Source organism: Cheilinus undulatus, linkage group 18 (genome assembly GCF_018320785.1).
Source record: "Cheilinus undulatus linkage group 18, ASM1832078v1, whole genome shotgun sequence".
NCBI classification, from domain to species: Eukaryota; Metazoa; Chordata; class Actinopteri; order Labriformes; family Labridae; genus Cheilinus; species Cheilinus undulatus.
The window spans coordinates 28,348,971-28,361,294 of NC_054882.1; the positions used below are offsets into that span (position 1 = coordinate 28,348,971).

General features: G+C 38.1%; 2 protein-coding genes across 2 annotated transcripts; one reads left to right on the forward strand and one right to left on the reverse strand.

Annotated features, from left to right (window-relative positions):
• On the reverse strand, window positions 1-3,854 carry zbtb8os (zinc finger and BTB domain containing 8 opposite strand). Its single transcript, XM_041812102.1, has 7 exons — window positions 3,681-3,854; window positions 3,402-3,426; window positions 3,187-3,308; window positions 1,311-1,393; window positions 1,180-1,232; window positions 716-752; window positions 1-584 (listed from the first exon to the last, which is right to left on the reverse strand). The coding sequence occupies exons 1-7, from the start codon at window positions 3,760-3,762 to the stop codon at window positions 498-500; spliced, it is 489 nt and encodes a 162-aa protein (XP_041668036.1). The 5' UTR covers window positions 3,763-3,854; the 3' UTR covers window positions 1-497.
• Window positions 3,855-3,906: 52 nt separating this feature from the next.
• Window positions 3,907-12,290, forward strand: LOC121525800 (histone-binding protein RBBP4). Its single transcript, XM_041811939.1, has 11 exons — window positions 3,907-4,030; window positions 4,453-4,600; window positions 4,710-4,855; window positions 7,751-7,924; window positions 8,015-8,130; window positions 8,225-8,385; window positions 8,500-8,626; window positions 8,724-8,801; window positions 9,102-9,236; window positions 9,320-9,430; window positions 11,719-12,290. The coding sequence occupies exons 1-11, from the start codon at window positions 4,015-4,017 to the stop codon at window positions 11,779-11,781; spliced, it is 1,275 nt and encodes a 424-aa protein (XP_041667873.1). The 5' UTR covers window positions 3,907-4,014; the 3' UTR covers window positions 11,782-12,290.
• Window positions 12,291-12,324: the final 34 nt, after the last annotated feature.

Sequence of the window (12,324 nt, forward strand, 5' to 3'; positions counted from 1 at the left end):
TTCAAAATTATCGTTTAATTTATGCCACTGAAGAAAAATAAGCATCTTTTGATTTGTTACAATGATTAAGGTATCGACACAATTTCAAATGTGCTAAAATAACATATTAACATTGAAAAAGGGGTTAACAACTGTGTTTCAAATGCCATTACATTGAGTAAAACAGCAGTTTCACTTTCACCTTTGATTAATGTTTGTATCTTTTTCTAATCCAAAGATGTTCCACTACATTTATGTTTTATATTTTGTGACTTCCAATCTGATGCAATTTTAGTGATATCAAAAACAAATCATTAATCTGTAATATGAAAGAGAGATCTCTTAGTGTAGTGTGATAATACCAGAGAAATAGATAAACAGTTCAACCTTTAAGTACAAGATTAGTGAGTCAAAAATCACTGCATTAATTATAAAAGACCACTTGAATTGGCCATGTAGATACATCAGTTTCAGTCCATTCACTGAACCAAAAAAGTAGTCTGCTTCTGGAGTTGTTGTCAAATGTCCACAATGGCAAATATCTCTGGTTTATCTGAATCGTAGATCTGCATCGCTGAGTAAGTGATTGCTTTCACCTCAGTTCCCTGGATAGACAACAAAGGACATCAAACCTTTAGTATATTCATCATTGTTAAATTCTAAATTAAATTATTTTACAGTGATAGTGTTAGAAATATCTTTTAAGTACTTAATGTATTTAGGTTTATTAGCTTACCTGTGGATGTTTTTCAAGTGAGAATTCTTCCCCCCAACTGTTGTACAAAAATGATATATTAGTGAGCAGCTTGAAAGACAAATAAAATAGCTGAGTAAAAGAAGTTCCTGAGGGAGATGGCAAATTTTCTTTTCTGTTTTTTATAGGAAATGTGATCAGAGGAAAGAAGAGATGAAAGTGAAAACTAATATTTGTGTTAATGGCTTTTAGTCTCAGTTTTCTGTAAGGGTAAAAACCCCAAAGAGCCAGAAGCCAGGGTAAGTAGGGTTTTAAAGACCTTCTGTTCTATGTTCCAGGTCCTCGACGAGTATAATTCTATCAAGAGGGTGAGCAGACTTTAATTCTGGTAGTTTCTGTCATTGTCACACAGACAATGCCAAGCTAAAATATTAGTATTTCCTTTATGAAACTGACAAGCATGACTGCACACAGGAGGGCTATGGGGAAAATGTACCAAAACTTACCCAATGGAGCGAATCTTGAAGTTAAGTCTGTCTATGTTCAAAACCTTGACTTCCTGGTGGATGGGGATAAAACATTATTGTTGAGTGCTGTTGTTTAAATTCTGACACTTACTACTAAATTACAAACTCACCCTGGGAACAAAGAAGGGATCTGCACAAAACTTGTACAGCCAGTCGTCTAGGAAGTGGAAAAGAAGAGATTCCAGGTCGTCACCTTTTGGAGGGAGAAATATTCACAGAGTATATGTTTATATGCAGGTGTATAAAGTGGAAATCAGGCTTAAGCTTTCAACAAGACCATCAGTTTGTTTTTTAAAATATGTATATTCTGTTCAGTACAGATATGTGTATATATGCATTGAATAAAGATATTATATACAGATGTAGAAACCCTACCATACATCTGTGTTTTCCAAATGCATTCAAAGCTTGATATAATTAATCATGGCAAAATATTTATGAAACTACAAACTGAGGGGTCTCTTTTTAACTGACAAGAATATAGAATTTATGGTATTTGCATTTAACCAAGCAACTTCGATGGGGCAGGAATATATCAGCACTTTCCTCTGTGGTTAACGGAGTCAGACAAAGTGGTATTCTGTCACCTCTCTCGTTTGACGTGTATGATCTTTCTGTTAAAATCAGTTAAAATCTTATAAGACTGGACGTATGGTAGGTGACATCCTCTCCTACCACCTCACTCTGTCATGATGATTGTAAAAACCAAAGATGATCAAAATCAGCAGTTACCATCTTTCTTTATCTCTCATCAGGCCCTTAGTGTGAGGGAAAAAGTTAAATGTCCAGGGCAAATTTTCAGAAATGACTTCAGTGATGATGTTCAACATCAATGCTGCAAATTGTATGCACAAGCTAATACGCAAGCACACAAATTTCAAATGTGTACAGACAATGTAAAAACGCTTAGCTTTATAGAGCTACTCCACTTTGCACTGCTTGCTTATGGTAAAACCAGAGGTGAAAAGAGTACATGACTATTGTACTCGAGAAAAAGTACAGTTACTCTGGTTAAAATGTACTCAAGTACAAGTAAAAGTACTGGTCTATAAATCTACTCAAGTAAAAGTATTTAATTTAAAGTTTACTATAAGTACAGAGCGGCTGTAAGTAGCTACTGTAGAGTTGTACTGTAAAATTTGATCTTTCCTTTTTGTCAAGAACAACAAAAGAACAGACCTCCAACAAGGTAGCTCAAGTAAAGTCACACCTCTATGATAAAATAAAATACACAGCAAAATTGAAAGTGTTAATCAAACTCATATAGAATTAAATTTAACACTTTACATGTATTTACATGTAAAGTGGATCTACTCTAGAAAGAACAAAGCAGTCAACCTCATAGGCAATGCAGAATACTGAAGTATTCTGCATTTCCTTGCATTATGCATCCATTCGGAACACCTAAAGTCACAGACAGAGCCCTGATTGAGTCGATAACTTCACTCATGTTGCAAATGTGTCTAACAACAAAAACAACAACAATCCACCAGAAATACGACTAAAAGAACCCCAGCAGTAATCACTGTACAGCAGGCAACATGTAAACACAACTTAACACATCGAAACACTCTGCCCAAGGGCATGATGGGGAACTCTGCCAACACATCCCCAAGATTTGAAATCACAGTGGACAGAGCTTGGATCAGTTGACTCTACAGAGTTGAACCAACACTGGTGGATTAGCTCTGCCAAATAACTCCAACACTGAGGACCATTATACTTAGAACGGAGTTAAAATGACACTTTGGAAGTTTAAATACGCTCTGAAATGTTTAAGACTAAGATATCAACACTCCAGTTTTTGCTGTTTTGATGTGTGATTTGGAATCATTCTCTCACTGTGTGCTACTGTTTAGTCAACAGAGGTGGAAAAAGTAAAAGATATTGTAGTCAAGTAAAAGTTATTCTGTGTGGTATGCTGATATGGACATATGAGCCTAAATTAAAGTATAAATTAAAGTAACAAACTATCTGTTCTCTCACCCTCTGACTCGATATCAACAGTATCTATCGGTTCTACTGTCTCTGTATCGGTCATGTAGCCAAACATGCCCATGGCACACTGCTCAAACGCTTCCTCCAGAGAGCTTCCCCAGGAGTGGATTCTTTGAAAAATAAACAGAACATTTGCTTATTTATGACAGTTATACAACACATAATATACTTTATATGGTATAGAAAATATTGAAGAGACTCACTGTACATCTGCAGTGTGATCAAGGTCTGTGATAGTTAACACAAGAAGAGACAGGGTAAGCTGGGCTGTGAGCTGAGTAATATTACAACACGGACAACAGGATAATGATGCTGTATGCATTATGTGTCAATACTTACAGACACGGTTTCTTATTAAATGAAAATAAACACTATGTTAGTTAACATTAGGTCATTCTAAAGGCAGTTAAACTTATAGCCACACGTGCCTAGTTAAACATGTTAAGCTAACTTGCTACTTGATATTGTAGCTTCACACTTACATTCATATTTCTTGTTTATTGGAGGATATTTCGACTTGGTAGTTTTCTGTTCCTCCGTTAGGTCTAGCTGGCGGTCGTCCATTGTATCTGTGAGTCTTCTCAAGGCTTTATCAAATGTTCAAACCTTATGTTTACCATGTCGCTGAGTTACAAGCGTTTACAACATGAGGAAGTCATGACGGACGAAACAATGACGTCAGGTCCGTTTTGCTAAGCGCTGATTGGCCGAGCGTGTTGTATTGAGTTGGCGCCATTGCACGTTTTCGTGCGGTTGACAAAGTTTCTCATAGTTATTGCTACTTTTTGGCTGTGTTAGTGGGTTAACTTTGACACAATGGCTGACAAAGACGGTAAGAATCTTCACTTTTCATTAAAAAAAGCAAATAAATATGTGTTTATGTTGTCAGAAATTTTACAAAGTACGAGTCAGGATGTACCGGTAGACGTTGTTGCGCCAGCTAGCATCTACTTTCATTGTGGTTTACCTAGCTTTTGGCTAACGTTAAGAACGATCAGGCTCGAAATGAAGGGTTTGTAATAGACAGTATCAACATATCTGAGTAGCCTATATTAAGTCATATCTTGCTCGAGACCTCCTTTGTGGAAGTATATTAGAATCTGCTTTTTTTTTTTAACTGTAAGCCAACTCGTTTGAGGAAAGACAGGTCTAGCTAGGTTAACCAGTAACTTTAACGGCACCACAACAAGCAGGTGAATCATAGGTTTCAACAGTCTTGGCAACAAGGCTTTAAGTTCATGGTTACTTTTCCAGCTGCCTTCGATGATGCTGTCGAGGAAAGGGTCATCAATGAGGAGTACAAGATCTGGAAGAAGAACACGCCTTTCCTGTACGACCTGGTCATGACTCACGCGCTGGAATGGCCCAGCCTTACTGCTCAGTGGCTGCCAGATGTCACCAGGTGAGAGGAGGTCTGCTGAATCTTAACTACCAAAATCACAGAGCATGATCTGGTCTGTCTTTTAAACGAGTGGCTAATGACATTTGTTTTCAATGACACATTATTGCAGACCAGAGGGGAAGGACTACAGCGTGCACAGGCTGGTTCTGGGAACACACACTTCTGATGAGCAGAATCACCTGGTTATTGCTAGTGTTCAGCTCCCGAACGATGATGCCCAGTTTGATGCCTCACACTACGACAGTGAGAAAGGAGGTAAGGGTTTTCTTAGTCTGATATACAGCTTGTTGCAGAAGAAAATTTACCATGTTGACTTAAATAAATCTTGCCACTTGCAAATACATTTTCTGCTTCAGAAAACCTAGGTACCTATTATGTTCTTATGACTCAAATGTAAAAAATAGTGGGAAATAATGTGTATCTATCTCACTGTGTCCTTCTCTGTCCAACAGGATCTTGTTTAAATTATTTCAAACAGGAATAGTTTAAAGTTCCCTAATTAGGACTGACAGTAAGATGAGCTGTTTGTGTCCTAAGCAAAATTCTGATGTGGTACCCCCACTTCAACAAGTACTCACTGCTAGGACAGACATTGCAGTAGAGTAAAACCATTTTTACAAGATTGGTAGTAAAACACAGATAACTTTGTTTTTAAGTACAATGAGCAAAGTAAAGAGGAGGTAATTATTGGGCCCAATACACCCTCTGTAGGGGATCTGGGGTTCCTCCCCCAGGATTTTTGGATTAGAAAAGCTTTATTTTTATGCTATTTTAAAACTTAATTTACTATCAAAGTGGTGGTGAAAATCTGAAATGTTTCTATTCAAATTTAATTTACAGGCTGTAATTCTTCTGATTGTCAAAGCACCTTGCAAACCTCTGTTTTTAAAAGTGCTATACAAATAAAGTTTATTGTTATTATAGTTATCCTTTAACATTTATCATTTCAGTCTGAAATTTCTGTGCATTTCTGTTTCCACAATTTAATAATGACTCTTTGCATTATATTTGTATCTTTATTCTTCTTTTTATTATTATTACTACTTCTAGTACTACTCTTATTGGCCACTTATAAACAATCACAATGCTGATATATGTTTAATCAGTTTATGTTATGTTGTTCAGCTTTATGTGTTCTATTTTCTTTCTACACACACTGTCTCATAGGTTTTTAGTCTCTTGTTAAAGTGTGTTTTATTAGTGGGAAAAAAAATCCCCAGATACTCACTTTCACCTTAATTGCACACAATTTAAGCACACAGTAATCCAGGGACCTAATTTATGATAGCATAACACAGTCCTAGGATGTGAACCTATAGAGGACATATTTGAGAATGTTTTACAGATAATCATTCTCTATTTTAACACCTTTTCATACACTGTGAACCTCTAGTTACATCCAAGTACTTTAAATTCATGCATAATTGAAACACCTGCTGCTATTAAACATACAGGCAAATGATCTGAGTTGGAGAGAAAGGTATCTGTGTTTAGATCATGACACTAACACCTAGTCCTACAACAAAATGCTTCATGTAATCATTGGTTTTCAGACACAGATTGATCAGTAGTGTGTAGGCCTACACTGTTTCTCTGCTGATCTTTTCTTCCTCTGTCTCCCTTCATCAGCTGCAGCTGTTTGTCTGTCTAAATAGATGAAAGTAATCAGGTAACTGCATTTCCTATTAGCATCGTAACTGTGATGAAGAAAAACTGCCCCAGTTATGTCAATATCAACTTTCTCCAAGTTTCTGTGTTTTTCTTACACTCATGCTATTTTGTAATGATCAGAAGATACCTTGGTGATCATCTTCAGCCAGGGTCTGAACTCTGCCCTTCGTGTCATAGGGTCCAAAGAGATTGAATGTGCTCATGAGAGAAGGGGTTGGAGAGACAGAGAGCAAGAGAGAGTGGGTTGACAGTCTGGTTGTTTACATTTGGAGCTTCACTCAGAATGTTCCTGGCTCACGCCACCACCCTCTAGAGTGTGTGGCACTCCTAGCATTTGCCTTAACATATTCCAGTTGGGCTTGAAGATGAATTATAAAATGAGAAGTATTATAGCCATCTTGTGGTACTACTCTTACTCCCCTGTTGAATTAAATTGAACTTTTATTCAGATGCATGGTACTACTGGCATGATATCAGTCTCTGCAGGTATCAACTCAAAAAGTTAAAGTGTAAGTAAACCCCCAGCTCAGAGCTAGCTCTTCCCACTTAAGACTTTTGAAAAATGTACAAAAAAATGTACTGTTTGGTACTGAGCGGAAGGAGGGGAAAAGGACGGGGTTTTCCAGATGAGGCGGGAGTGACGTCCCCTTGCTAGAAAGTAAAACAGATTCCCGCAGCACTGCTGCCTCAGAGCGATCTTTTGAGGTGGAGGATTTTTCCCCTCCAGAATCCCCTGAAGCAGGCAGTAGTGGGGTGGTGGAGCTTGGTGGTCCTGAGCACTACCTGTTGGGGCTGTTGGCTCCAGCACCAGCATTTCTAAAGCCAGAGAGGAGAGGGAGTGGTCTCTGAATGGTAAAGTTGGTCAGAAGCAGTAATATTCTACCTTTTATATAAAGTTTGTGAAGTAGAAACCCACTGATGGTAGGAGTCTACAGCTGAAAAAAAAATGTTAAAGTGTTCACTACCTCTTTAAACATTGTTATTGGGAGGTGTGAAAATATCTGCAAAAAATAAATAATTCATCAGCCTTAAATATTGGCAAAATTTACAAATGTATAATCACTAGGTGGTTGCCTAGGGTGTGAAACACTCATGGGGGGACACTGTGAGCCCTAAATATTTTGGTTAAAGCCTCAAATGTAAGAAGAGAAAAAAGCAACTACCAGACTATCAACTTCTCTGCTTCTCTCTCAGTTCCGCCTGACTCATCTGCTCTTTGCACAGGAGATACCTGGTGTATTTTACAGTTTAAAAAAAAAGCTGTGCATATGTTGGTATTAGCTTAAACAAGTCTGTCATTCATCCTTAAAATTTTGCTTTGAACATTTAAAAAGAAAGCAAAATGGTCCACTAAACACAAAGCATAAGACACAACAAGATTGTCAAACACTTGATGAGCAAGAGTTGAACAAATTTATCTTTAAATGTCAACAGGATTTTATTTGAAGCAACTATCCTGTTGTCCTTTGTTATTTTTAGAGTTTGGAGGTTTTGGTTCAGTAAGCGGAAAGATAGAGATTGAGATAAAGATCAACCACGAGGGAGAAGTAAACAGAGCCCGCTACATGCCTCAGAATCCCTGCATCATTGCCACTAAGACCCCCACCAGCGACGTGTTGGTCTTTGATTACACAAAACACCCTTCCAAGCCAGGTGGGTATACGTCAGTACAGATTTCCTAAAATCTCTTAAACATGTTATGATCAAAGTAATGTTTTTAACTGGGATTTATTTTCATTGAAGACCCATCTGGAGAATGCACCCCAGATCTGCGTTTGAGAGGCCACCAGAAGGAAGGATACGGACTCTCCTGGAACCCGAACCTTAGCGGCTGCCTCCTTAGTGCCTCTGATGACCATGTAAGAAACCTGTTTAAAACAACCGTAATACTTCTGTCTAGTATTGTCACAGTTGTTGATGCATTTTTTACCCTCCTCTGTCCTTTCTTCATAGACTATCTGCCTGTGGGACATCAGCACAGTGCCCAAGGAGGGAAAGATTGTAGATGCAAAGACCATTTTCACAGGCCATACTGCTGTGGTGGAGGATGTCTCCTGGCACCTTCTCCATGAGTCACTCTTTGGATCGGTGGCTGATGACCAGAAACTTATGATGTGAGCCCCAAAGAAAACAAATTTGACTTCTGTTTGTGATTACTCACGAGTTCCAGAGTTGTCGTCAAGTTTGACCTTTATTTATAACAATGGGGCTTTTGTGTTTGGGCACAGCTGGGACACACGATCCAACAACACCTCCAAGCCCAGCCATGCAGTAGATGCGCACACAGCTGAGGTCAACTGTCTTTCCTTCAACCCCTACAGCGAGTTCATTCTTGCTACCGGCTCTGCTGATAAGGTAGATTCACTCTTTCTCCTTGGAAGTGTGTTTAACTGTGCTGCACACTTTCTGTTCTCATTTAGTTCAAGTCAAATCTGATTACTTTTATTTTTAGACCGTGGCTCTTTGGGACCTGAGGAATCTGAAACTTAAGCTGCACTCATTTGAGTCTCACAAGGACGAGATTTTCCAAGTAAGAAGAGACTCGGCTCAGTTACATTAATGAGATTTTACAGCAGAACTATTGTTTGACTGATCTGAAATTTTATTGAGGTTTAAATGTTAGCAAAGGGAAATTACCTTCATATGCAGATGGCGAATTAAAGAACAAGCAGAAGACTAGTTTTAAAAAACAGTCTTTGGAAGAATGAAGCTCACCTGTCAGTTCCACATACATGTAACTTGTGGATACGGATATGTATGATATGAAAAATGCCACAGTTTGGCCTAATTTTTAAGTTAAGGTAACATGTGGTCCATCACTTCCTGACAGGTTCAGTGGTCCCCTCATAACGAAACCATCCTGGCCTCCAGTGGCACTGACAGAAGGCTTAACGTGTGGGACCTCAGCAAGATCGGAGAGGAGCAGTCACCAGAGGATGCTGAGGACGGTCCTCCTGAGCTGCTGGTCAGTTTACACTTCTGTGCATGTCATTACAGAAGTTTTATGTGGCGTACTGTTGTAATCTTTCCTATTCCATTTCTTTTTAGTTCATCCACGGAGGACACACAGCTAAAATCTCAGACTTCTCTTGGAACCCCAACGAGCCATGGGTCATTTGTTCTGTATCAGAAGACAACATCATGCAAGTCTGGCAGATGGTAAGATGTTTTTTTTTTGTCATTAAGTGGGAATGTAAGAGGCTCATAATGTTTTAAAAAGCCAGAGATGTGCCAGTTTAAAAACTTGTGGTTAACATAACAATTTAGCCAACTGCTGATCCTGATGTAGGACTTCTCCCAGGGCACTCACACTAGACCTAGTTGCCCTGTATTGCTCCCCCTCCAGGTTATGACACAGCTTTGTTTACAAGAGTGCGGTCTCAGTTTGGCACAATAGAGAACAACACAGAACATGACAGCAACTTAACTGTCTGTGCCTCGTTTTGAGTTGTTCTGGACAGATAGAGTTCTCCAAGACTTCTAGATCTCTCAACATTGAAAGGCTTCAATTATGCTTCATGTCCATGTTTCTCAGGCTTGAGCACCACAGAATTCTTAGATTGCCTAGTATTAATGGTGAGGCCTCAAAGACGTTGTCAGACTCACACTGCCAACATTTATCTCACCTTTCAACCATCAAAATACATCAAAATACATCAAAAGTTTGTCCTCTGTGAATAATTTTGCAAATTGATTGCAGATTCAGATGTTTCTTAGTTATACCAGCATTAAAACGGTTAGCGGCTAATAACTTTGGTACATTGTTAACTGGTGCGTATTTGGTTGACAGCAACCTGTAAAGATGTTGAACTGATGCATCAGTGCATCTTGACAAAGAATATTTAATCAGGGTTACTGCAGAACCTGAAGGTGTTAAATTGGGCTCAAAATTTAAGGCCATAAGAGTCTTAAAGTCTGAATCTTACCAGTGTTAAGTTATTGAATTTTAGAGGGCAGATTGACTAAGGCGTGTCTTTATCAAGTCTTCATTGTCTAGCTAATTTTTCAGATTTAAGTTATTCTTTTTTCCGTATTTTTGTCCACGTTAAAATTAACATCATTTACAGCAGCGCTGCTTGCACAGAGGCTGTCTGTCAGCCCTGGCCCTCACTGTGAACGGGGTCAGAAAGAAGCCTTAAGTGTTTGAGAAATAATTAAGGAAAGAAGAACAAATGTGGTCAACCACACAGACAGACTCGTCACACAAGACTGCCCCAGAAAACAGTAGCAGAAATGTGATGGCTGAGCAGTAAGGGTTACAAGTGCCCTTATATGTTTATACTCTCTTCCTCATGTCTGCATCTCTGTCACTCTCTTAACAAATTTATACTCCTTGATATCCAATAAATTGATATTTAGCACCATGGCTCATTACCTTTTATAGAGAATAGTGGTCTGATGTTAACAAATCAGCATTTTAGTGTTGAGCTTAAAGCTATAAAACCAGTCACTGGTGCAGGAAGAGAGATTTGTAGAGCTAGCATGCTACAGCCAGTGTTTCTAAAGTTGTCAGACTTGGAAGTGTGCCAATTAAAAAGTTTAAACATCATTTTTGGAACATTAACAAGCTAATCCCCCTTTTTTTTTTACTTCAAATAAGGTTAGCTTTAGATAGTCTTATTTATTTGTGTTAACAGTCTTCTCCCATGTGATTTGTGTTTAATATAAAACCACTCAGCTTAAAATTAACAAAAAAAAACAACAAATTTAAGCTCACTAGAATGTGAGATTTCTAAAAGACATAGCAATCTTCTGTTTTTATTAATGCTCTTGGATTTCTAACTGAATTTCCACCACAAATTGTTTCATAAGTATTTGCCAAAATGCAAGAAATTAAATGTTGGATTCTCAAAGATTCCTCGTGGAGGACCCCAGACCCCCCTCCCTTTATCATCTATAAATAGATATTATTACATAAACCTTGTACTTTTGTGAAACAAAGTGTAAAGTTTTTAAAACTGCTAAAAAATGAGAACAGCCCACCTTTATATTTACAGACACTGCCTGAAAAATGTGTAGTTCATTTTTATGATGAGATTCAACTTAGCACACCTGCTAAAATGCTTTATTACTCATATCAGTTTACAGTTTATTGATAGAATCGAGGCTTTAAATGTGCAAGAAATAATCAGAGTTGGACATTTATAACCAAAAGAATTCTTTGTCCAATACCAGTTTCATACGCAGAACATTAACTTTGAAAACTCAGTCCTCATCTGATGTAATGGGAAATCTCACACACCTTTCAATTTCGCCAGGCAAAATATGGTATTCATTAATCTCAGTTCAGGTCTTAAAAAGGTCTTTAAAAGTCTTACATTTGATGAGTTAAAGTGTAAAACAACCTGGTTAATGTCTGGCAAAGCAAGGAGAGTATATTGAATTGTTTTTATTACAATTGAACATCAGTAACAGTGAACAAACTTCATGAATTGTTTCTCCTGCAGGCTGAAAATATCTACAACGACGAGGACCCAGAGGGAGCTGCAGATCCCGAGGTCCAGGCATGAGTCCAGTCTCCACATCTCTTCATTCGACCTGCTTGTTAAAAATGGATCCATTTTCCAGCGTTGGGTGCATTAGCAGTAAAGTCGTCTAACAGCACATTATTGGCACTGATGACAGCTCAAGGAAAGATGCTGTTTTTATCACCATGTTGTGAACCATTTAAAGTAAGTCTGTATCAGTCTTATCCTTAGATCTTTGCAGTTTTTCAGACTCTGAGTCATCAGTTTGGCTTGTGGTGAAACCGTCGCTGATGTATCCATTAGCTTTCAGGTTTGCTCTTTGATGGTCTCTCTTCTTGCATCTTGATAAGTTGTGCTGAAAACATTTCTAGGGTCCATTTTTAATGAAATTGTACATAACCTTGGCTTTTCTTGAGATTTCTTGATGAATTTTTCCAGACTGTGATTTGTCACTTTTATGTGTTTTTCTTTTCTTCTGCAATATTTTGTCCCATGCTGCATCTGATCTCCTGTGTACTTGTGTATATTCATAATAAAATATTTACAGAGAATCCATTTGTTTTGCTTCTTGTCAAAAGTTAATGA